Below are 22767 nucleotides of genomic sequence, written 5' to 3'. Positions count from 1 at the left end.
TATAACTGTTTTTTTCTCTAATATTAATAAAAGAGATCCATAAAATGAGTTGGAACAAATCACCAGGATTACAACTTTATATAGTTAAAGCCATACTCTGTTCTCTGCCCCCTGTATTTCATGTTTACCTACTCATTGTGTAATAAATTAGTTATTTAAAGTTTTACCTAAACTATCGGGTCATTTCCTAAGATAATAAATTCTACAACACAAAATTATCCTCAATGAAAAGACGAAAAAGTAACACTGCTGTGGCATCATAATAATAAACATGGTAGGTTGCGATATTGCACCAGGGTTTGTCGTGATGAACAGAGAACGAGCCTTTGTCACTTTAGGCTCTCCCGTGATTCTTGGTGTCTACGTGATGGCGGTAAATTCTGATATGACCATAAACATAAATAACATCAAACATTTCAAGCTGTACATAGAGGAAAAATAACCGAGCGCAAATGTAATTACATGATTGTTGCAGTGGTGAGCAAAGCTACAGTGCAATGAAAAAGTATTAACCCATTTAGTTTTAGATGTCTTAGTTTTTTGGCATATTTGTCACATTTAAATGTTTCAGATCATCAAATAAATTTTAATAGTAGATGAAGATAACCAGATTAAATACAAAATGAGGTTTTTAAATGTTTTTATCTTTTCTTAAAGGTAAAAAGCTATCAAAATCTACTTGGTCCAGTGTGGAAAAGTAATTGGCTCCCGTTGTTAAATCATAGTAAACGGTTTCTGTGATTAACCACAGAAGCTGTCTGACAAAGTGGAGAAGGCTAAAATATTTCAAAACCCAACACATCGTGCTATGATCAAAAGAAATGGCTGAGAGACAAAGTCATTGATATGGATCAGTCTGGAAAGGCTTATGAAGTCATTTCTAAGGCTTTGGGCCTCCAGTGAACCACAGTGAGAGCCATTATACATGAATGGAGGAAACTTGGAACAGTGATGATCCTTCCCAGGAGTGGCCAGCCTGCAAAAATTACTCCGAAAGCACATCGATGACTCATCCAGGAGGTCACAAAAGAACCCAGAGCAAGAACTGCAGGCCTCACTTGTCTCAGTTAAGGTCAGTGTTCATATGCAACAAAGAGAAAGAAACTGAGCAAAACTGACATCGATGGCAGAGTACACAAAAGCTTGTCTCAAATTAACCAAAAGTTTAACAACTTGGAGAGTTTGAGTCCTGTCACATCTGCATACAACTAACACAGCTTGCCCTGAAGCTCAAGCATATTTGGGTGATGCAGCAGGACAATGACCCAAATACACCAGCCAGTCCACTACTGAATGATTAAAAACAAATCAAAGTCTGGACTTAAATCAGATTGAGACCTTAAACAAGCCATTCATGCTCAAAAACCTTCCAATGTGGCTGAATTAAAGCCAATCTGCAAACAAGAGTGAATTAAAATTCCTCCACAGGGATGTGAAAGACTCACTGTCCATTTCTGCTGCTGAGGTGCTGAGGGTGACTAACATTGACTAGATTTAAGAAGAATTACTTTATCAGGTGGATTTAAACAGCTTTACCCCCCTTAATAAATGAAATCATCATATAAGAACTGAAGTGTGACAAATATGCCAAAAAAAAAAAAAACCAAAACAAAAAAAAAAATCAGGAACTGTTTTGCAACACTGTATATCAGGATCTGTACTTTCTTGTCATGAACATAAACCAAACTAGCTTTCTATTTTCTGCCATGTGCAAATATTTAACAACATAAATATCACAACCATACTCACTCACCTGGCCTCAGATTTAAACCTCACATTAAAAGTCTACTTTACTCTCACAGCTACCTTTCGCTTCTCCTGTGTCACCTGCTTTAACGTGCAATTAGTCAAACAGTGTAAATGACACCAAACAGAAAAAGGCAAATTTGTTATAACATAATGAAAAAAAACTTTGACATGGCGAGAGGTTTAAGCCAAGATCCAGCGGTTAAAAGATTTAGCAAATAAGTATTTGTAATGTCCCGTCTCTCCACTTCTTTACTTCACCCTCTTAATCCAGCTGCGGTTATTCACATTGATCATTTGTTCCTGCTCTGCTTTTCATGTCTTTTTGCATGTGCACAGTCCACATTAAGTCCAGTGTGGACGAGTTTGATCAGGTGCAGCAGGAGAATTTTGGCTGATTTCTGGGAGCGTCTAAAATCGGCAGCGACTGACGACTGCTTTTTTCTTCATAGTTGGCGAACTTTGTTACCTGTCTGTGGAGTGGAAAAAAAACACAGGTAAGACGGGTAAACAGGTGAAAGATGGGAATGTGGAAGAAAAACGAAAAAGAAAGTTTTACTTTTAAATGCCAGAAAGCGTTTCACTTGTAAAACAAAAGATCAAGCAGTATTTATGGTTATCATACAATGACGTATCCCTTGGTGGACGTTTAAACTTGTTGTTCTTAATGTGTTACTGATCAACACTGGCAATGCTTAGTTAGTGATGCGATATAAGCTGTATATACAACATCCATCCTCCAATAACGAAGTGAAACACCCACTAAACTAATGACAAAATGTTAGCTTCTTAATGTCTAATTCATGAAGTCCCACAGCTTTGTTTTGTTTTGGAATAATCAGGTATGTGAATCTCACCTGGCCAGGTGCAGCACGGCCTCCAGGATGTTGGATCCATCTTTGGCGCTAGTTTCACAGAACAGAGTGTTGTATGTCTGTTGGTCAGAGACAGAAAACATTTAATGTTTTAATATTTTTATTAACTGCCATTCATTCCTCGAATTACAGGTTACAGTTTAAATAATTTCTCTCCAAGTTGGATGTGTAACAGGTAACTGTAAATGTAAATGTTTGGTAAAATTTTTTATTTTTAATTACCATGGCAAGTTTCTCCCCGTAGCTGGCAGGAACGCAGCCAATTCCATCTTGTCTAAGATCAGACTTATTACCCACAAGCATGATGGGAATGTCCTCGTGGGACACATCCTGCCAAGAAAAACAATGAACAATAATAATAATCATATTGAAATCTCTTGTGACAGGTTACGGAAGGTGTGCTGAACTTGTTTTACACTGAGCACAAACTTCTGAACACCACTGGCCGAATATACAACACACACACACACAGAACACCAGATCATATTGAATGCATGCTTATCCAACACTTACATATTGGCTGCATGTAAATGAAGAAAAACAAGCAGAATCATCAGTGTGACCTTTAAATATCTTTTGATAACACAAATGCTGCCAGCGTCACAGTGGACACACTTAACCATATGACTATATTATACATGTTTCTGATGCCTGGACATCTCACTTCAAAGTGTGTCAGGTGGTAACCGTATAGCTGTGGACGGTATTGCTTTACCTCAATCATATCCACCCACTCTCTAATATTGAGGAAGCTCTTCTCGCAGGTGACGTCGTACAGCAACAAAACACCGTCTGCCCGGCGGAAGTAAGACTTCGCAATACTGCGAAACCTGAAAATAGCACAGGAGATGGCTCAAACTAGACAGTTACAAACCTCATGTACTCCACTAATGAAGTGCTATTTATTGTCAAGAAATAGCAACACGTACTATCCACACCAACACATACCTCTCCTGCCCCGCCGTATCCCAGAGCTGAAGCAGCACGGGCTCTCCGTCCACGATTAGTGTTTTCATCTGGAAATCCACTCCTGAAAACACAAAGAAGAGCCAGTCAAGAAGGAAGCAAGTGAAAGTGTTTAATAGCTGATCAGAATAACTACATTATACTATTTTAATGATCTTACTTCACAGTCTACAAAAATTAAGCATTAACCAGTCAGCTGAAACTTCCTCCAAGCTTTTATTTACAAGGCTTCTTGTAGAGAAGAGGACATGACATTAAAATGCTTGCTTTTAGTTTGTGTCCAGCTCACCCAGAGTTGCACTAGAGTTCATTTTGAATTCATTCTTGCAGAGGCGAAGCAGGAAGCTGGATTTCCCCACAGCAGCGTCCCCAGCTAACACGATCCTGTAAGCCTTCTCGGACGTCATGTAGCCCAGGTCAGTGCTGTCCTTGTCCTCCTTCTGTAGCGGTGACAGGAAGGTAGTGCTCTCCAGGAAACTTTTCTGCACATTTGCTTCAAGTTGAATTCACTTTATCATCAGCAATGATCATTTTGCAGTTTCCTCAACTCTTACTAGCGACGATTTACACATAATAAGTCCACAGCCATAGCTACTACAGAGCGAAATGTACCTTCTCATACATTTTTTTTTCTACAGTGTCAAAATGTTAGGAAGAGACGAAGGGTCACAAAGTCTGGTAAGGTCTCTAAATAATTACAATTTTTTTTCCAGAAATCTGACTGTAACTTAAATTTCAACAATAACCCCAATAATCCTGTTTTTCTGACCTTTCTTACAAAATAAAAGAACCCTCTTTTATGACTCCTCTCATAATTTTCTCTCTCACCTGAACATTGATGGCACTGAGGGCCTTTCTCGTTGTTGGAGCTGGTGGTTCAGATGGCTTCCAGTCCAAAACTGAGCTGCTGTCTGATCCGAATGCTGATTCCCCATCCTGTGTCTCTGCTGGCTGTGATATAGACACAAAGTAGCAGATAGTTAAGCATTCAAGGCAAGAATACGCTTTTCCCCCCTGGAGTTAGCTATTTTCACTCTCTATGTGTTTAAATACCAGTTTGTATTTAATCATTAATTATTATCGTCTATGTAGGTTCTCAGTCATCCAGGTCATGGTGGTCTCAAGAGCTTGAAAAAGAGGGAATTAAAATGGTGTATGCATAGGTATCATAGGTAACAGCCCTATGGAACAACTTGGTCATCCCTTTTCAAACAGGTTAGTCAGAGAAACTTATTCAAGCGTGACGGTGCAAAAACGGGTACATCCCAAGATCAAAACTCCCAAACACAAGCTAAACATCAAAGTGCAGGAGTACTTGGAGATCTATGCAGCAGAAACCCAACAGCCACTCCACAAATGCATGACACAACATTGAAGAGGCACCTCAACAGGAACAGACTCAGGTGTAGATCTACACTAAAAGGTAAAAGGAAGCTCTTTGGAGGGAAGACAGATGTTTTAAAGGAGGAGCAAAAGAGGCCATCGCCATGAACACTATGTGTGCAACAAAGGTTGGCAACGGTTTCCAGGCACTTCAACGCCCATTCAAGTCTTTCCACTGTTGTTGTAGGTGACCTCAATAGGTCACATGATAGGGTCGGGCGAGGCCTCACAGTGGCTTCACCCTTAACCCCCGGTGATGGTAATGCCTTTTTTCACAGCATGGCTCATGTGATGACGCACGCGATCAATAGCAGACCAAGAACCACCTCCAAAGGGGAACACCCCCACTAAGGGTTAAATACCTGGGACTCTCCATCTTTTGCTTTTATACCTGAAGAAACCTCTTAGATTGGAGGTGAAACGTCTCCACAGACTTGAATAAGCCCACTTCCTTTCTTCTTCAAGTTATTACATCTGTTGTGTCTGTTAGTTATTATGTTATTAAGTCTTAGACTTGGTAAAACAAATATGTAGCTATAAGCTAGACATGGTTATGGTCTTACCTCAGTGTCAGAGAGTTCTCCGATTACACTGTCGTTGTTATCGTCGTCCTCCTTTTTTTTCTCCGGACTGTGATTCTCGTCCTCTTCTTCTTGACCTTTGACCTCATGCTCTGAGTCATAGCCTCCATGTGAGCCTCTGAGCGTCGACAGGCCACTGTCCACGTAGATCTCAGGTAGGCTGTCCTCCTCACACTCGCTGCTGTGCCTGCACCTCAGGCCAGGGTCACACATGGCCAGGGCAAGGGTGTCACCGCTGGGCCGGCGGCTGAACAGAGGGTACTCGTCCATGCGCTGGGAGTACCTGAGGACGAGAAAGGCAATAAAAAAAAAACACAAAATCTCCTCCTGTGTGTGCTTCAGGTAATAGATCATTTCACACATAAAGTAGTTTTGTTGGTTTTCCTGTAGGATTTTTGATGGAATACCTGCGAAGCTAGATGTGAGGTTTTTTTTTATGTCCTGGACTTATTTTGGGTTAATACGCTCTTTTGTAATAACATTTACACAGTCTACGTTGTTTTTAATGAATAGTAATAAAGTAAAGTACTAAAAACATATGATATATATAACTTAAAAATTGATCTAAAACCTGTAAACAATATTTTAAAATGTTATGTGCATGTGTAGTTTTTGTATAAAGTACATGATCTTGTGTGCAATATATGTTGTTTTCATATTGCTTCTGCCTAAATGCCTGTAAAAGTGCCAAAAGGCAGAACCACAAGCTAAAACTGTAATAATTACATACCTGAATCGTTTTTTAATTAACTTTTCAGAGAGGCAAAACTAATCCTCACATACATTGTATTCACTGGTCAAAAGAAAATACTTTTGTTGTCTCGTTTTAAGATGCAAAAAGTTCTTATTAGTGCAAAACTGGGCTTGAATTTGCTGCTTTATGGTACAAAAACAAAACCTTTATGCCGGATAACTGCAGAATCTCATGGTTCAGCTTCTCACAGCGGCTTAAATAAATAACTTGCAGCAAAATCTACTAGACAAATAAAAATGTCACATGTTCTGGGAAAAGAAACCTTGTCAGTTCCAAAAACATCTGAATGCACCGATAACTTCTGTCGGAGCCAAGTAAACTCTACAGTAACTTCAACATTTATTTGAAAAATAAAAATAAAACAGTTTAAATATATATATATTGTTTTTTAGGAAAACAAAATAATTCCATTTTTGGTGTAAGACCAGCTCTAGTGTGCCAGTGCAGAGAATATACAGATGATTAATGTACATTTAATGCACAGATGCTCTTCTTTGTCATCTGTGTTGTTTGTAGACCGTACCTGTCTAATAATGCATATGGTGATGTGTAGCAGATGCTTTTACTTCTGCTTCTTTCCTTAAATTCTCCTGGTGATCCTCCGTTAGACTGCTACACACAAGAAACAAAAATAAACTATAAAATGTATTGTTATAATCTTAGATGTGAATGATGTTATGTTGTAAGGCAGTGCATAGTTTTTAATGACCCCTTAGAGCCTAAATGATGAAATAATTCCCAGAAATTTTTTTTTTCAAATTACTGATAAGTTAAATTAATGAAATAACATTTTGCACATATGAGCTTTTAGGATAAATTTATTTAAAGACTAATTACTTTTTAAAAATAGGCTGCAGTCCAATCAAATGAGTGGATCAAATCAAACTAAGATACGAAAATGTGCTAACTGAAGACATTTAAAATGTCTTTATTTATTTTGTGAATGAAGTAACTTTGTTAAGTGTTAAGATTTACCCTCGTTATCCTCTCCAGAGCTGCTCTCAGGCCATCATTGCTGTCATGGAGCTTCCTGTTGGCTGTCCTGCACACACACACACACACACACACACACACACACACACACACACACACACACACACACACACACACACAAAAGACATTTTAAATGTAGGCAACCTTGTAAAATCTGTTTCAGCAGGTGTGTGTGTGTGTTATTATCTGGCTTACTGTAGAATCTCAATCTGATTCTCCAGGATGTCTCGTTCATCATAGAAGTGTTTCATGAGCTCCTCGTCTCTGAAGGAAAACAGAGACAGACAGAGACACAGTTAGTGAATCTAAAGAAAAGCTTTACACCAGAAAGCCTTCTTCCTTCTTTTAAGGTGAATGTGTAAACCACTACATTGTGGAGCCAAATGTTACTAAATCTGAACACAAGCATATATTTATCTATCAATTTAAAAAAAAAACATATCTAAAGTGTTACATATTTTTGTATGTTCATCGCTGTTTAGGGCCTCAGTTTCTACACAAAGCTTAAACAACACAAACTCCTTAAATGTACGGATTACTTTTATTAGAGAGAGAACACCGACTCATAGTGTGTTAAAACATTTATATTTCTTCTTATTCAATCATCTTCCGAAAGAGAGAGACCCCCTGCACAGCCCAAACGCCAGTTGCAGGATCTCGAACATTAGAATCATAAACTGTGCCTCATATAGGTGTTATTTTGGTACTTTACATGTCACACAGTTTCAAACATTGGTTATAAAGTTCCTCTTTTCTGTGTCTTATCTATTAATATGCCTGTACACTAAAACTTCCTGTTTTTCAGTCTGGCTGAGCACTTAGTTTATGAGTCAAAAGTGGCCTTGCTTTACAAACCTTCATGATTAAAGTACATAAAACAATATAATGAGAAAATAAGGATACTATGGATATTAATTACATGACACTTTCAAATGATAAATTCTACAAAGTCTTAATTTTGACTAATTCTTATATTGTTAAACCAGAAGGGGAAGCAACCAAAGTAAACTAAAGATGCAATACTTTAAAATAAATTTAGGATCTTCAGTCAAACAGCAGCTGCTGCAAAATATAACCAACATGGGTTATATGCCGTATCTCTAGTGGCCACTGGAGGCTGCTTCAGAAGTGAGGTGATTCCAATAGTAAACAAAAATTGCATACAGCCTGATACAGAAAACTGGCTTTAGCACTATGGTTTTCTTTTATTTACAATCTGCTGTCTGAAGGTAGGTAATGTAAAATATAAACATCTGGAAGAGGGATCCCTCCTCTGTTCTGCTTTTTCTTTTTCCCCTGCTAAATGGTTTATTGGGAAGTTTTTTCTTATTGTGATATGTAAAAACATAGTAGGTAAAAACATCAATCTTGAATCTATTATATATCCATCCATCCATCCATCCATCCATCTTCAGCCGCTTTGTCCGGGGCCGGGTCGCGGGGGCAGCAGCCTAAGCAAAGAGGCCCAGACCTCCCTCTCCCCAGCCACCTCCTCCAGCTTATCCGGGGGAATACCAAGGCGTTCCCAGGCCAGCCGAGAGATATAATCTCTCCAGCGCAATTCTATTATATATTTTCAATAAAATCATCATAGTTTCCCCATTAAATAATGGCTGATATTTTTATACAGTCTTCTCCTTTTTTACACGTCTGTCACAGTTGTGCAAAGTTACTGAAAGACACGCGAGACTCCTCAGAGATGGAGGAACAAAAGTGTCAACCCAATGAGTCAGAAGCAGGCGGGGTTTTCTCCTCCCTTTGTCTCTGTTGCGTCTGTTACTAGGTAACGCTCCCAAAGATGTTATTGTACGTGTGAAGGCACTCCAGGATATCCTGTTTCAGCTGTGACAACACAATAAAATTCTCAGGAGCCAACATGCAGACAGACAACCAGGAGAGGTTGTGCCTCTGTCGTCTGTCTCTGTTACTCGGCTCAGGGGTGGGGTCGTGTGATAAGGTATTCTGGATTCTTCTAGAGTCAGTACATTTAGCTGGTATGAAGTGTATTCAGTGGTTTTACAAGTGTAAATATTTATTTTTCTCAAGTTCTCATTAATCTTTAAACAAGGAAAGAAAAAGGTGGAAATACAAACCTGTTCTGCAACTTCTTTTCATCAATAATGGAGGTTTAGACTTTCATGGTGTGCAGTGAAACTGTATGTGTTTAGAGAGAGCTAAATGATGTGAAGTACAAATCTTTTTTTTCTTTTTTTTGTTTCTTTTTTAATCATCGATGTAAAAAAGTAAAAAGAATAAATAACATGTGGCTAATTAGATGTGGTGCTCAACTTTAACTCCACGGACCACACGTCAAAATCTGTACCGAGGGTTTAAATTATTTAACGAAAGCAGCCAAACCGATTTACCGCTCGGAGTTGATGCTTTGATCGGTTAGCTCGGTCTTCAGCGAGTCCATCTCACTCTGCAGGCAGGCGACTTTGGTCTGAGACCTCAGCAGCTCCTGCTTTAACCGCTGGTTCTCCTGCAGACGCACAGACAAGCAGCAAAACAGAAGATTACAGCTGTGTGTTGTAAGCAGGAAGCATAATGACTGTATAAATGAGTTCAAATACATTCACTCTCACCAGTGTTAGCTCATTGATCTTCTTCTTCAAGGCCGGGCTCTCGTCTTTCACTGTGATGTTCTTGTACTTCTCCTCTATCTGGTAAAGTTGAAATGTATAGGATAAAGATTATTCGACCTACTCACTCTTGTGGGCTACTTTTACTTGTACATGCATCCAGAAATGTCGATTCTAATTGGTTCAAAAAAATAAAAATAAACAGCTCTTACAAATCAGTTTCAGAGGAGTGGGGAAAAAAAGTTTCATAAAACGGCTAAATTTGTACTATTTAAACATTTTAACCTGATGACTTTCGGGATGCTTTTTTCCGTGCATGTTCTCAGACCTGATGCAAATGCTTGGACACATACACAGATGTCTTCATTAAGACCAACCCAACACAATAACTTGCTTCTCTGCATGCTTGATCTGCTCTTCAAGATTGTATGAAATCACTTCCCTTGTAAACAGCTGACTTGAAATCTTCAGTAAGAAGGACCTCAGTCAGATTGAGAAGCAATAGTAGATTTTTCTTATCCAAATATTTACTGTGAAGTTTCAGTTAAAGAGGTCCAGCTGAGATTTAATGGACTCTGTGAAGCTGCTTCCTGCTTTCAAAGATGTTAAGTTCTGAAATGGACCCAGAAAATTATTCTTCATCCTCAATAAACACGAGATATATAAAATCAAAGGTTTATTTACTCAATTAATTAATCATTAAGAAAAATGTGGTATAAATTGAATGGTATACCAATCAATTTTAAACCCGATTCCATTAAAGTTAACATTTTACATTGTACTAATATATTTACTAATAATGTACTAATATAATTAAAATGAGTTAAAGTCAGCATTTTGGATCTAAATTTGTTTCGAGCGTAAAATCCTTATCGTGTCAGTATCATATAAATATGTTTAAAACCACCACTACAGCAATTGTGTTGTAAAAAACCAGAACTCAGTCAGACAAGTTAAAAATGTACCATCTGCATCCTCTGGATCTTACACTGCAGCTCACACACTTCAGTTTCATAACTTCTTCGTAATTCACTCAGCGAAGCCTCTGCTCGCTTCTTCTCCTGCAAAAGCACAAATACAACCCCCCCCAAACAGAAAATATATCAATCAGTTGCATCAGAAAGGCAGTTTACTGTATGATTTGTGTGTTTGTGTATGTGTGTGATTGGCTTTTGCTTCTTACTCTGCATAAAGCCATTTTAAAGTGGATTTTAAACCCCTTGATGAAGGGTCTGAGGAATCAAAAACTTTTTTTTAATGTACAATTTCCAAAATAAATTCCTCCGTTACAGGTGCCAGGATATGACAGTGTGAATATCATGGTGTGAGAGGATACAGGTGACCGCCCTCTAATTTTGTGTGCTTTTCTTAGACAAAACAAACAGTAGAGCCCGAGTTAGCTGAGTCAATGGAGAACACTTACATAACTTTAGGCACAGTGATAAAACAGAGTTTATATTCACAGCTTTTAAAGAAACGTCAGGACCACAGATAAAATCAACATGTTTAAATAAATTCAATGGTTTGTTTCCTGATATAACAAGTGATGCTTTATGTTTCTGCCAGTCTTTGTCAGCTTTTCTTCCTTTTATTGCATTTTATTTCATGTTATGGAAAGCTAAATGCTGTTATCAAAGCTTATCATTTTCCACAAAACACTGATTATGTGTTCTGCTGGATTTTGGGAAATATCTGCCGCTTTCATGAGGCTCCAAATCTGGGGGCTTTTAATTCATAGACGATATATTAAGACATAAACAGACCTAAATTTAGGCATTAAAAAGCTGCTGTAATAACAAATTTGCCTACTCTAGCTGTGGATGTGGATACGTTTGACAAACAGACAGAATTCATAGAGATTTAACTTCATCAGTCAATAAAAAGCAGGTTAAACAATTCAAAGTTCAGGTCAGCCACATGCTGATGTAGCTGACCTGGCTCTTTATAGATTATCATCTTCATCCACACACCACCATCCTTATCACCACCAACACATACAGCCTTATCATTTTAGAATAGAGGATAAAACATGCCCCAGCACCTCGAGTTATCTGCTGTTTTATATCCACAGAGTTGTGAGAGCAGCAGGCGTGTCTGAATTGGGATCAGTAAGCTGCTACACGGCTGCGTATGTTTGTTTGACATGAGGGAAGAGCTGAACAAACGCGCCCTGCTTATCACTTTGCCTACACAAACTCCAGGGAAAGAAACGCATCATAGCAACTAGCCGAAAAAAAGCAAACAGTGTAAAAACACAAAGTCACGGGTCTGCAGTGGAGGGTCTCATATGTGTGTCGTGTGGGGTAGGTATTGGTCCCACCTGCTCACGTGTTTTTCTCTCGGTAGCTTGAATGCGTTGGTCCATTTCTTCCTCCATTTCACTGAGCTGCATTGATGCTTGGTCCTGCGCTCTGTAACACAGTAATAAGATCACCTCACTAGACTCCAGATATTTCTATCCATGTGATCCAGGCAGCTGACGCTAACTTAACTTTCTGATTTGTGACAGTATTTATTGTTCGCCTGACATTTGGATTGACACAAAACATTTGTAATTTCTTAGAAAACAAGCTTGACTATCAGTGTCAAACAGTCATGCTACTTTTGTCCAATCATACATAAGAACATTTTTGAAGCCAGATACTGATGTTAGACGAGAGGGCCTGACTCACACTCTTCTTTCCTGTTATCCCTACTCCCCCAAACTTCACTGCTGGCACACAACTCGGGTTCTCCTGGCACTGGCCAGACTCAAACTTGTCCATCAGACTGCCAGACAGGGAAACGTGAGCTTGACTTTTACTTCCACTGCTCCTATAAGCATTGGCATGCTTTGCACCGATCCATCCAATACCTGACATTGTGCTTGCATTTAGCTCTTGACCTTGGAAACCAATGACACGAAGCTCCCTGAGAACAGTGTTTGTGCTGATGTTAAATGCCAAAGGAGGTTTATAACGCGGTAATTACTGAGTCAGCTGCGCATTAGAGACTTATGTCCCTCACAACTCAGTAATCCCGCTCATAATATTAAATGTTTTGCTAATTTAGGAACAAGTTGCTGTAGTTCTTTTATTCTTCCACTTTGCGATAACAGCCACTGTGACAACGTGGATGAGCAGTTGGAATACTCTCCACTTGTCTCAGAAGTATTGACTTTTTCCACATTAAGCACATTATTCTCTACCTATGTTTATTTGCTATGATTTGCTATTGTCAAAGTAATATTGCTGCACCTACTACCCTGGGTTTGTTTGTGTAAGCTTTATGTTGCCATCAAAATCAAACATTCAGCACATTAAAGCAAAGACTCTGTCACAGGTTGCTTTGTATTTTTTAGGCTGCAGAATTAACTCCTTTGTGCATACTTACATCGACTGTTCTCAGCCTTCGTGTACGTCAGGTGTAGGGAAAGGCCCAACCAGAGTTTCCTGATTTTTAAAGTACTGATGATGTCATGTCTGACATCAACAGGTCAAACTAAGAGGTTCAGTCTACATTGATGCACTGGTAGTTATGTGTTTTACTTATGATCTGGTTGCTCAAGTCTCTCTCCTGTGGTTCATACTCGTCCTGTCTACATCTTTGCCACATGCTCATTAGGGTGGCTGTAGTTCAGTATGTAGAGCAGGTCATCTGCTAATCGTTCACAGGTAATGACTGATCATATATGTGTGTGTGCATGATGCTCACCGTTTGATGGCAAGTGCCAAGTTCTCCATCTCTGAGTTCTGCTGTTTGATCTCTTTGGTGAAGTTGAGGATGACTTTCTCAAATTGAGGAATCAGTCTGGGCTCAGTCAGACTGATGTTCTGATACAGTGTTGCTGCTTGCTCACGCCTGGAGAAAAATCAGGAGATAAATTAGCTCGCTGCAAACAAATTTTTGCTAGCAGAAATTGAGGGTTACATTAAAGAATTTTGGTTTGTACGGTTTGATTCATTAATATTTTTGTAGTTTTGTTTATTAAAAAAAATAAAATCAAGATGCGATTGAAGTGAAGCCTTCCTGCTTTAATTCAATGGTTTTGCAAAAGGATGGCAGTAACTGTTTAGACAATATAAACATTTTTATACACAGTGTCCCATTTTCAGAGCTTCAAAAGCAATTGACCACTGTGCATGATGACAGAATTATTTTGATGATTAAGAAAAAAAACTTTACAACATCTAACAAAGTTAAGAATAAACTCTTGAAGAGGAAGACATATCATTGTCAAAGTCTACAATCAAGAGACATCTTCATGGGTTTACAACAAAATGCAAACCACTGGTTAGATTCAAGAAGATGAAGGCCAAATTAGCCTTAGCCAGAAAACACAATAAAATACAGTGATGGAAACATGTTTTGGACAGATGAAACTAAGGTTAATTTGTATCGAAATGATGGGAAGAGAAAGGTTTGTATGGCTGTGACTGGAACTGGGTCACAAGTGTTTATTGATGATGTGACTCCTGATAGAAGTAGCAGGATGAGTTGTGAAGTATACAGGGCTGTACTCTCTGCTAATACTGATCAGGCACAGTGTAAATTCACAGTGCAAATGGATAATGACCCAAAGCAGACTGCAAAAGCAACCCGAGAGTTTCTCAAGCTAAAGAAATGACATAATCTTCAATGGCCAAGTCAGTCACCTGATCACAACCTAGTAGAGCCGCTTTCAGTCATGAAATAAGACAATAAAGGCAGAGAGACCCAGAAACAAGCAGCAGCTGAAGGTGTCTGCAGTAAAAACCCGGCGGAGCATCTCAAGGGACGAAACACAGCATTTGGTGATGTCCATGAGCTTTAGACCTCAGTCACTGACTTCAATGGATTTTCATCTGGGCTTGGTTGTAGTATAAAAAATGTCTATAATTCCTAAACAGTTCGCAAAAGTTTTTTTTAAATCCCCTTAACCCTGTAAGACCCAACTAATCAAAAAATAGCCAGAAAATTCTGATTTTTTAGAACTTATAACAAACTTATAACAAAATCCACAAACATTTTTTTGCTATATCATGTTGTGTATGATATATTTTTATGATATATGAATTATATATTGTTTGTATGGCATTTCATACATTGGGTGTGTTTGGCAACTTTATGTTAACAACAGTGTTAATTTTAGACAAAAAAAAGGAGTTTTGTCCATAACATTTTGAAATTATGGCAAGTGCTGATGATGTTGATGAGAACGAGGTCTCAGAAACTCATGCGTCAAATATGATACAAAGGTCATTATAGGGTTATATTTAAAGCTGAAAATGCACTTCACTCACGTCTTGAATGTCTATTTAAAATCCGCTGTAGGGTACACACAGATAAAATAACAAACAATTCTGTCTTTGTTCGGACTCAGCTGAATATGCTCTAAAAACAGACATTATCCAACAAATTCACAAGAGGTTTAATTATTTATTGAATATTTTTTGAGTATTTGTTTTATATTCTTAATAACAATGGCGGTGTGGACACACAAAAAATGTACCTTTTTATTATTAATTAGATAAATGGCAGACAACAGATTATTTCTTGTAGGTAACACTGGATTACAATAACAGGGTTAAAAGTCTTTAACTGTGGGAAAATGTTTCAAATGATAAAAATCCTGATGTTTTCCTCGCAATTGTGCATTTGGAGTTCTGATTTTCATTTGATCTGCTAACAAGACTGATGTTACGATATGAAAAATGGAGTGTAACAAATGAGTCAGGGTGTAGTACAGCTTTAATTACACTAATATTAAACAAAATAAACACTAAATAAACAATATTGAGAATGCCTTAAGTCAACACTCCTTTGACAGGTAGACAAACTGTTCTACTTTATTCTGAGTGGCTGAAGAAAGTATTTCATCAGCTTGGTAGAAAGTTTGCTATAAAGTTTGTTCTATCTACCGCTCCACCCTAACAGCAATTAACATAATTGAGATATTTAGCAAATCTACATTTTTGTTGAGCCTTTAAAGATTATTTAGCAAGTAGAAAACAAAACGATTTGTGTGTCAGTTTAAGTAATATCTGATGTTGGAATAACTCTTCTAATTTTAAAGACTGATTTTTAATGAATGCTTCTTTTCATGTATGTCACTTTGCTTCCCAGTGACACAACCTGTCGTTTATTTACCCTGAAAACAAAATAGCTTTCCTGGTGTGTGTTAAACCCGAACTCAGAACTCAGAAACGCAAAAGCCGAAAGAATGAAATCAAATGAAGAGACCCAAATTAAACCCTGTAAAATTTTGTATTTATATATGAAATTTGTGTTCAAACGCAATTTTTGTAAACAGTTGATCATGTCAACAAATGCAGAGTAGAGACATTTGACCCCCCTAGAAGAAAATTCTTGAAAACCGAGCAGTGAAAGCCTTTTATAGGTCAAACCATCTTTCCAGGCTCGGTCTCCATCAGCTGAGAGACTGAACAAAGTTCATAACTCATTAGATCAGTCTCAAGCATAAAGAAGGAAGAAATTGATTTTTTGCTCTTGACTTGTCTTCTTGTTCTCACACAAAATATCTTTTCAACTCCTGAAAACAGACATCTGTCTGAAGTGAAGCGTGTACTGGGTTTTCCAAACTATCCTCCCTCAGCTGACTGATGTAACAGTGACTATAAATGCTTGAAGATGAAAGAGTGCATTTATCCGACGGCACCACCGTGACAATCAATGTCCTGATGCCGCAACACAACAGCATGAGCAAAAGTCCCATGTAAGGCCAGTGGCCACATGCACGTGGATAGGTCTACAGTGTGTGTAAAGCGAGTAAGCATTATCGAGCCCAGTCATTGGATGTGATCATTTTCAGAGAACTGTTTTTATCACTTAATACTGATTTATGAATAATTCAAGCATAAAAAATGCACCTAACTCACAGGATGAGCCACATACACATAACAAACCACTTAGGAAATAATCAGTTTTAAACTGTATTTTAGGCACTTTGTTACTAGCAGCTTGTTACAAAAACACATCATTTATTCTCATTTCCTTAGCTGAATCTACAAAAATGCAAAACATAAAGAGAAACGGAGAGAAAAAGCTGAACTGGACTGAATCAGTTGCACCATGTCTTATGAATCCAAATTTTAAATGTTTGGTTTCAATCATAGTCAGTGTGCACGATGGAGATCAGGAGAGAAGTACAACAGTCAGAGTCTACAGTCATCTGTAAAACACAGAGAAGGCTCCGTCATGGTTTGGGGGAGTGGCTTCATGTTTCAGCATGACAATGCTCCCAAACACACTTCCAGAGCAGTAAAAGCATATTCAGATAGAAAAAACACAGTGGAACACAGTCAGTGATGGACCGGCCTCCTCAGAGCCCGAATCTCAATATTATTCAAGCAGTGTGGGATCATCTAGACAGATAATCGAACAAAAGGCAGCCAACATCCAAAGAAGAGCTTCATATGTCCTTCAAGAAGCCTGGAACTATTGCTGAACATTAGAGAATGAGACGGTGTTAAAGAATAAAGGAAATATCAACTCATAAGAATGCTACCAACTCTGTTTTTCCCTTATATACTATATTTCCATGTATGTTTCCAATCATTTTCCATTTTCCTAACAAAATATAAAGAAAAGAGAAATGACTTTGCAGAGTGCTGTAGGGGAGACCGGGGATAGTTGTAACGTGGGTCAGTTGTAACACTTCCAATTTCTCCAATCAGGGCTAAGTTTCAAATGATGTGATTCATCCTGTGCATGCCCAATTCAGTTCTGCTATCACATGTGAAAAATCAGCACATTTTGTCAAACACAGACAATTTAACACGAAAAAAAGTAATTTGTATGCCAAAAAGTACGTTTTTCTACTTTATTTCAATTTGTAATAGCATTATCTGCTTTGCAGTTAAACTCATCAAACTTAAATTATGTTATTTGTATGTCTATGGGGATGTATTCTGTGTAGGTCTTTAGTGCTAATGTTTTAGCCGTTGGCTGTAATGTTAGCTAGTTCATGGCTATAGGAGTCTGGGTAAGTTGTAACAATAATGCAGATGTTACAACTTACCACACCATTACTTTAACTTATATTAAACAAGTTGGGGCAACGACATCAGCAGAGAGGTTCACTGGTCGCCTTTGTATATGCGGTTAATGCCATTGGCAACACAATTCCTCCACTGTTTGAGTTCCCACACATACATTATGCAGACCACTGTGTCAGAGATGGACCAGTAGGAAGTATTGGTAGTGGAAATACACTGTAAAAAGAATAACCCTATTCAAATAAAAAAAAAAATGATGTCCAATTGTCACATCCAAAATATTTGGCTTCAGAGAATCCAAATTGAGTCACTTGATTTGACCTGATACTTTTATGTTGATATAAACAATATTACTAGACTTGACTGAAACTTTAAATTTTGCATTGATCCAAATTGATTTTTTTACATAGAACCATATTTTAATTATTGAACCAAGCTAATATATTGAAATTTAACCAACCTAATGTATTCACATCGAACCAAATTAACATGAACTAATATGTTTGTGTTGAAGCCAGGTAATTGATTTACATATATTCAAACTATATTTTTTACATTTCATTTTATTTCAGTTCAAAAATGCTCTGCATTTCCTATAAAAAACAAGACAGTTGGCCAACCAATTATTTCAAAATTATTTATTGTTCCAAACCATTTTAACTATAATCAATAGAGAGGATTAGTAATATACAGATTTAGTGCTACGGCAGAAATGATTAGAGAAATGTTTGTTTTATAAAACCTGCAACCTTTTGAAAACCAGTATAAAACCTGCAACCTTTTGAAAACCAGTATAAAACCTGCAACCTGTCTAAAACTGGCATAAAACCATTATAAAAACTCTTTTTAAACCAATTTGCAAGTACTCAAAAATGTTTATATGTGCACTGTGCCTGTACAATGTAAAAAAAAAATCTACACATGTATCAATGAAATCAACTTAAATCTCCCTTTCAAATGGGTGTTCTTATAATTTTTGAATGTAGAATACCACTGCAGGCCAACCAAGAAAATAACCAAGCACACATGCACATGCATGTGCACATACACATCCACACATGCATGCAAACACACTACTGTGCAGTGTTAAGTTCACAATTAAGTTTGCGAATCTTAGAGGTCATCTTGTTAAAGTCAAGCTCCATCATAATCTTTTGAAGAGCCTCAAAGGTGAACCTGAATCCTCGTGGATATTCCATTTTAAGAGCATAACAGAGTCCAAAGACCATTGCCACTCCAGCTGCCACAGAAGGCAACTCATTCAGGACTTCCACACCATCAATGATTATCCCGATGTCTCGACGCTGATGTAGGAGGCTTGAGTTGTCCCTGAAGATGAAGAGTGCCATGGTGGTTACTCTGCAGCTCTTCCTCAGCTTCATCTTTCTGGGATATCTTGAGGTAAAATATGGAACAAAATGTACAAGTGAAGAACTGAAGTCTGGCACACCTGATAAATCTTTGACCATAATAAACTACTATTTTGATAGTTGTTTGGTCACAGACTATTAGAACAATTATTTGACTAATCAGATTGTGAATTGCATAATCATTAAATTAAATCAATGGTGGAAAATTTTCATAAATGTTCCACAAAGCCCAAGAAAAAAAAGAAAACAATACAGAACCCTAAGATATTAACTTGATGAGTTGATTAATCGTTGCTGTCCTACATTAATCATTGCATTTAATAGCAGAGTTGTCAAATTTACATCAAGAGACTGCATCTCATGTTGAAGGAATTAGTCTTATGTCATTGATCTTATATGCTGGCGTGTTATTTCTGTCTCTAAATCATGCACATTAATAATTATCTTTTGCGCTCGGTGTACACACACATAACACACAGATATTTATATGAAGAGAGACAGAGACAAACGTGCGCGCACAAACACAAGCTTGTGTCTAGAAACCGCGCGCTCACCAGAAAAATTCAAACGAAGCGGAGCACGGAGTTATACTATGAATGTTATGAACTATGAACTTATGCTAGCTAGCTGTATCCACCACCGATGCATCGTGGTAACGCTAGCTAGTTAGTATACTGGTAAAAAACGGCTTTTTGCCTAACTTGCATTCCTGACTGTGATGGTCGGTTTCTGGTAACCAGTTCTAACGTCGCGCCGGATAGCTAGCTAGCTAGCTTGTAGCTAGCAGCTACAATCATGCAAAAATTAGGGGTGGCTGTCGACCCAGCTTAAATGGGGTTATTTTCTGCAATTTTGGCAATACAAATTATAAAAGCTTTTGTAACACACTTGGCTTTACTTACGTTTATTTTCAGATGAAATTAATCAAAGATGTGACACGATGTTTCCAGCAGCCATGCAGAATAAATGGGTCCCGGTCTATTTCTGGTGGGCGTGTTCAAGTGCAAATCACTTTGACTCAAATTAAAGATATTATCTGTTCAACATGAAAAGAAATATATGTTTTGAGAGAAATCAAAAACTTTGCGTTGTGTCCTTTGTACAGACATTTAGTTTCATCCAAATCAAAAGTGGTATTTTAAAATGCAAAAAGAAAGGGTTTCACAATCAAATCAATGATTTTATTCTGTTTTGAATGGCACTTATTAGATTGAATGAATGACTGCATGTTAGACTTTTTTCAGTGTAAGTCAGGATGGGTGCAAGAAACAGATTTCCTCATCTTTCTGAGGCACTTTGCAAACCACACCAAGGTTAAGCCATGATAAAAAGTAATGGAATTGTGATGCTGGTGCACAACTACATTTTTTCAGCTTCATTGTTATGTTCAAAAGTTGGTGCAAGAGTTGTAGGTTATAATGCCCACTGAGCCAATGAGGCCAAAATCAAGGAAGACCAACCAAAATTAATGAAATATTCAGTTGCAGAAAATTCCATAATTTGTCTTTTTTGGGGGGTTGGAATATGTTCAAAAGCTAGATTTCTGCATTCTGTCACACACACACACACACACACACACACACACACACACACACACACACACACACACACACACACACAGCTACATAAATGGCTTTAAGTGCATTCGTGTGTTGAATAAAAAAGATTACATGTTAATGTTTTGTCAGTACCCTTATTTCATTGTGTTACATTTCACCCCAGGATATGTTACAACTAACCCAGGCTACCGCAGGCCCACCACCCGCAGGAGGCGCCATAGGGGTCTGGTGCATTGTGTGCCGGGTGGCGGCCAGGAGCGGAGGCCCTGGCGGACTGACCCCCGGCTGCCAAGACAAACTATAACTGAAGATAAATTAAACAATCATAACAGAGCATTTTAACTTTGAATTTTTGTTAGGAATTACTTTGATTTATGGATTAATGGCACAATTGTTAAACATGGTTTGGAGTTTGCTCCCTTTGTCTGCTTTTATGTTAGAGCATGAGTGATTTGCACAGCTTGCGCCTTCCCATACACCTGTGTGTGAGAGGGGGGTCACCATTAATGCCTGTCTTTAGCTTACATGCATTCTGGAAAAAACAAAAAAATAAAAACGTGAACATCCAGAGATTTTCACACAGGCGCACTCTCATTTTCATATTATTAATAATGATTTTAGTCATGGATGGAAATGGATTCGTCGTTTTGTAGCAGCAAACTTTGAAATGTGCTCTGGATCTTTCCCAGAGTTCACCTTTTTAAATTAGATGTGTGCTTTACTTCAGAGGTGCTATTTTCCCTGTGAAGATTAATTGTCACTATCACATTTACGCACACTGCGCTCACTGTTGAACGCACTCATATCTCCTGAACATTTCCATATTTTAAACACATACGCCCGTCTGTACCCATCGCCCTTACCGGCCAGAGAACAGCTGTGCACTCTCACCTGGGGATGAACTTGGCCTGCTCGTTCAGTCTGCTCTCAAAGTCTTCCCAAGCAGCAGACGGGTCGCCTCCTTCTGACTCCATGTCCGCCTCGTAGCGGTCGTGAAATCCGCTGATGAACTCTTGCAGGGTGACAGTGCCGTCCTTGTCGACGTCCAGCTGGTCAAATATTCGGTCAGCCTCGGCTGCTGACACCTGTAGCTCTGCGCAGATTATGAGAAACTCGTTTCGTTCGATCTGCCCGGAGTTGTCCACATCGTAGGTGTGAAAGAGGGACCGCAGCCGGTCCTGTTCCTCTGCGCTCATTCCCTTGATAGGGGGCTGTGGCTGGCTGGGGTAAAAAAAAAGAAAAAAAGAAGGCGTTTCGGTAAATTACAATTACCACCGAGACGACGAAACCTTGAAACCTTACAGGAACGCCAGCGTTTTACTTTCCGGACACCAGGAAAAAACAAAAGTAGTCCAAACTCCAAACTTCCAGAGTTAATCCGCTCCTATCCAAACATTACCACAGCTGGTGTGCCCTTACAAAAGTTTTGATCAAAGAAATCCATTTTAAACAATCCAAACTATCATTAAAATAAAAGCATTTGCTCCCGCGTAGCCTTCACGCGAGATGTTACAGATTGTTGTAGCCAATGGCCAGCTGGACGGAAAAAGCTGCTGTGTCTCACTGCCTCAGGTAACGCGCCTGCCATCGCTACCTGCCAGTGTGATCACTCCCCTCTCTCTTCCTAACAATAGACCTCTGGGCTTCAGGCCAAATGAAAGTGGCTCTGTGGCGAAAGCCTATTATCGTTCTAGCTGAATAAACTGAAGTTTCTGTAACTGAGCGAAGAACAGACTGACACACACGTAGTCTAGATTTCCATTTTTTCCAGGCCCAAATTATTATTTGACTATTAATCACATTAAATAGAGGCGAATATTAAAAAAAAAACCATGTATACATAAATATTAATTTATTTATCTGTTTCAACACAATAATATTAACTGTTTGATAGTAGACTTTACGTTTATATCATACTGAGGACCTTTCAAATTCAAATCAGTTTTATTTATATGGTTTCAAATCACTAAAACAGTTGCCTC

General features: G+C 38.3%; 1 protein-coding gene across 1 annotated transcript; it reads right to left on the bottom strand.

Annotated features, from left to right (window-relative positions):
- On the bottom strand, positions 1-22016 carry rasef (RAS and EF-hand domain containing). The gene is made up of 17 exons (XM_085426989.1): positions 21677-22016; positions 13574-13720; positions 12201-12291; positions 10846-10941; positions 9884-9961; positions 9665-9780; positions 7494-7562; positions 7281-7347; positions 6829-6917; positions 5534-5834; positions 4416-4538; positions 3877-4027; positions 3570-3651; positions 3337-3451; positions 2844-2951; positions 2604-2680; positions 1-2219 (listed from the first exon to the last, which is right to left on the bottom strand). The coding sequence occupies exons 1-17, from the start codon at positions 21979-21981 to the stop codon at positions 2117-2119; spliced, it is 2118 nt and encodes a 705-aa protein (XP_085283115.1). The 5' UTR covers positions 21982-22016; the 3' UTR covers positions 1-2116.
- Positions 22017-22767: the final 751 nt, after the last annotated feature.

This window comes from Rhamphochromis longiceps, linkage group LG12 (genome assembly GCF_057381845.1).
Source record: "Rhamphochromis longiceps isolate RC_006_pf linkage group LG12, R_longiceps_female_GT1.1, whole genome shotgun sequence".
Classification (NCBI taxonomy): domain Eukaryota; kingdom Metazoa; phylum Chordata; class Actinopteri; order Cichliformes; family Cichlidae; genus Rhamphochromis; species Rhamphochromis longiceps.
The sequence above is the reverse complement of the archived record's forward strand: the minus strand, read 5'-3'. Positions and strand labels throughout refer to the sequence as shown.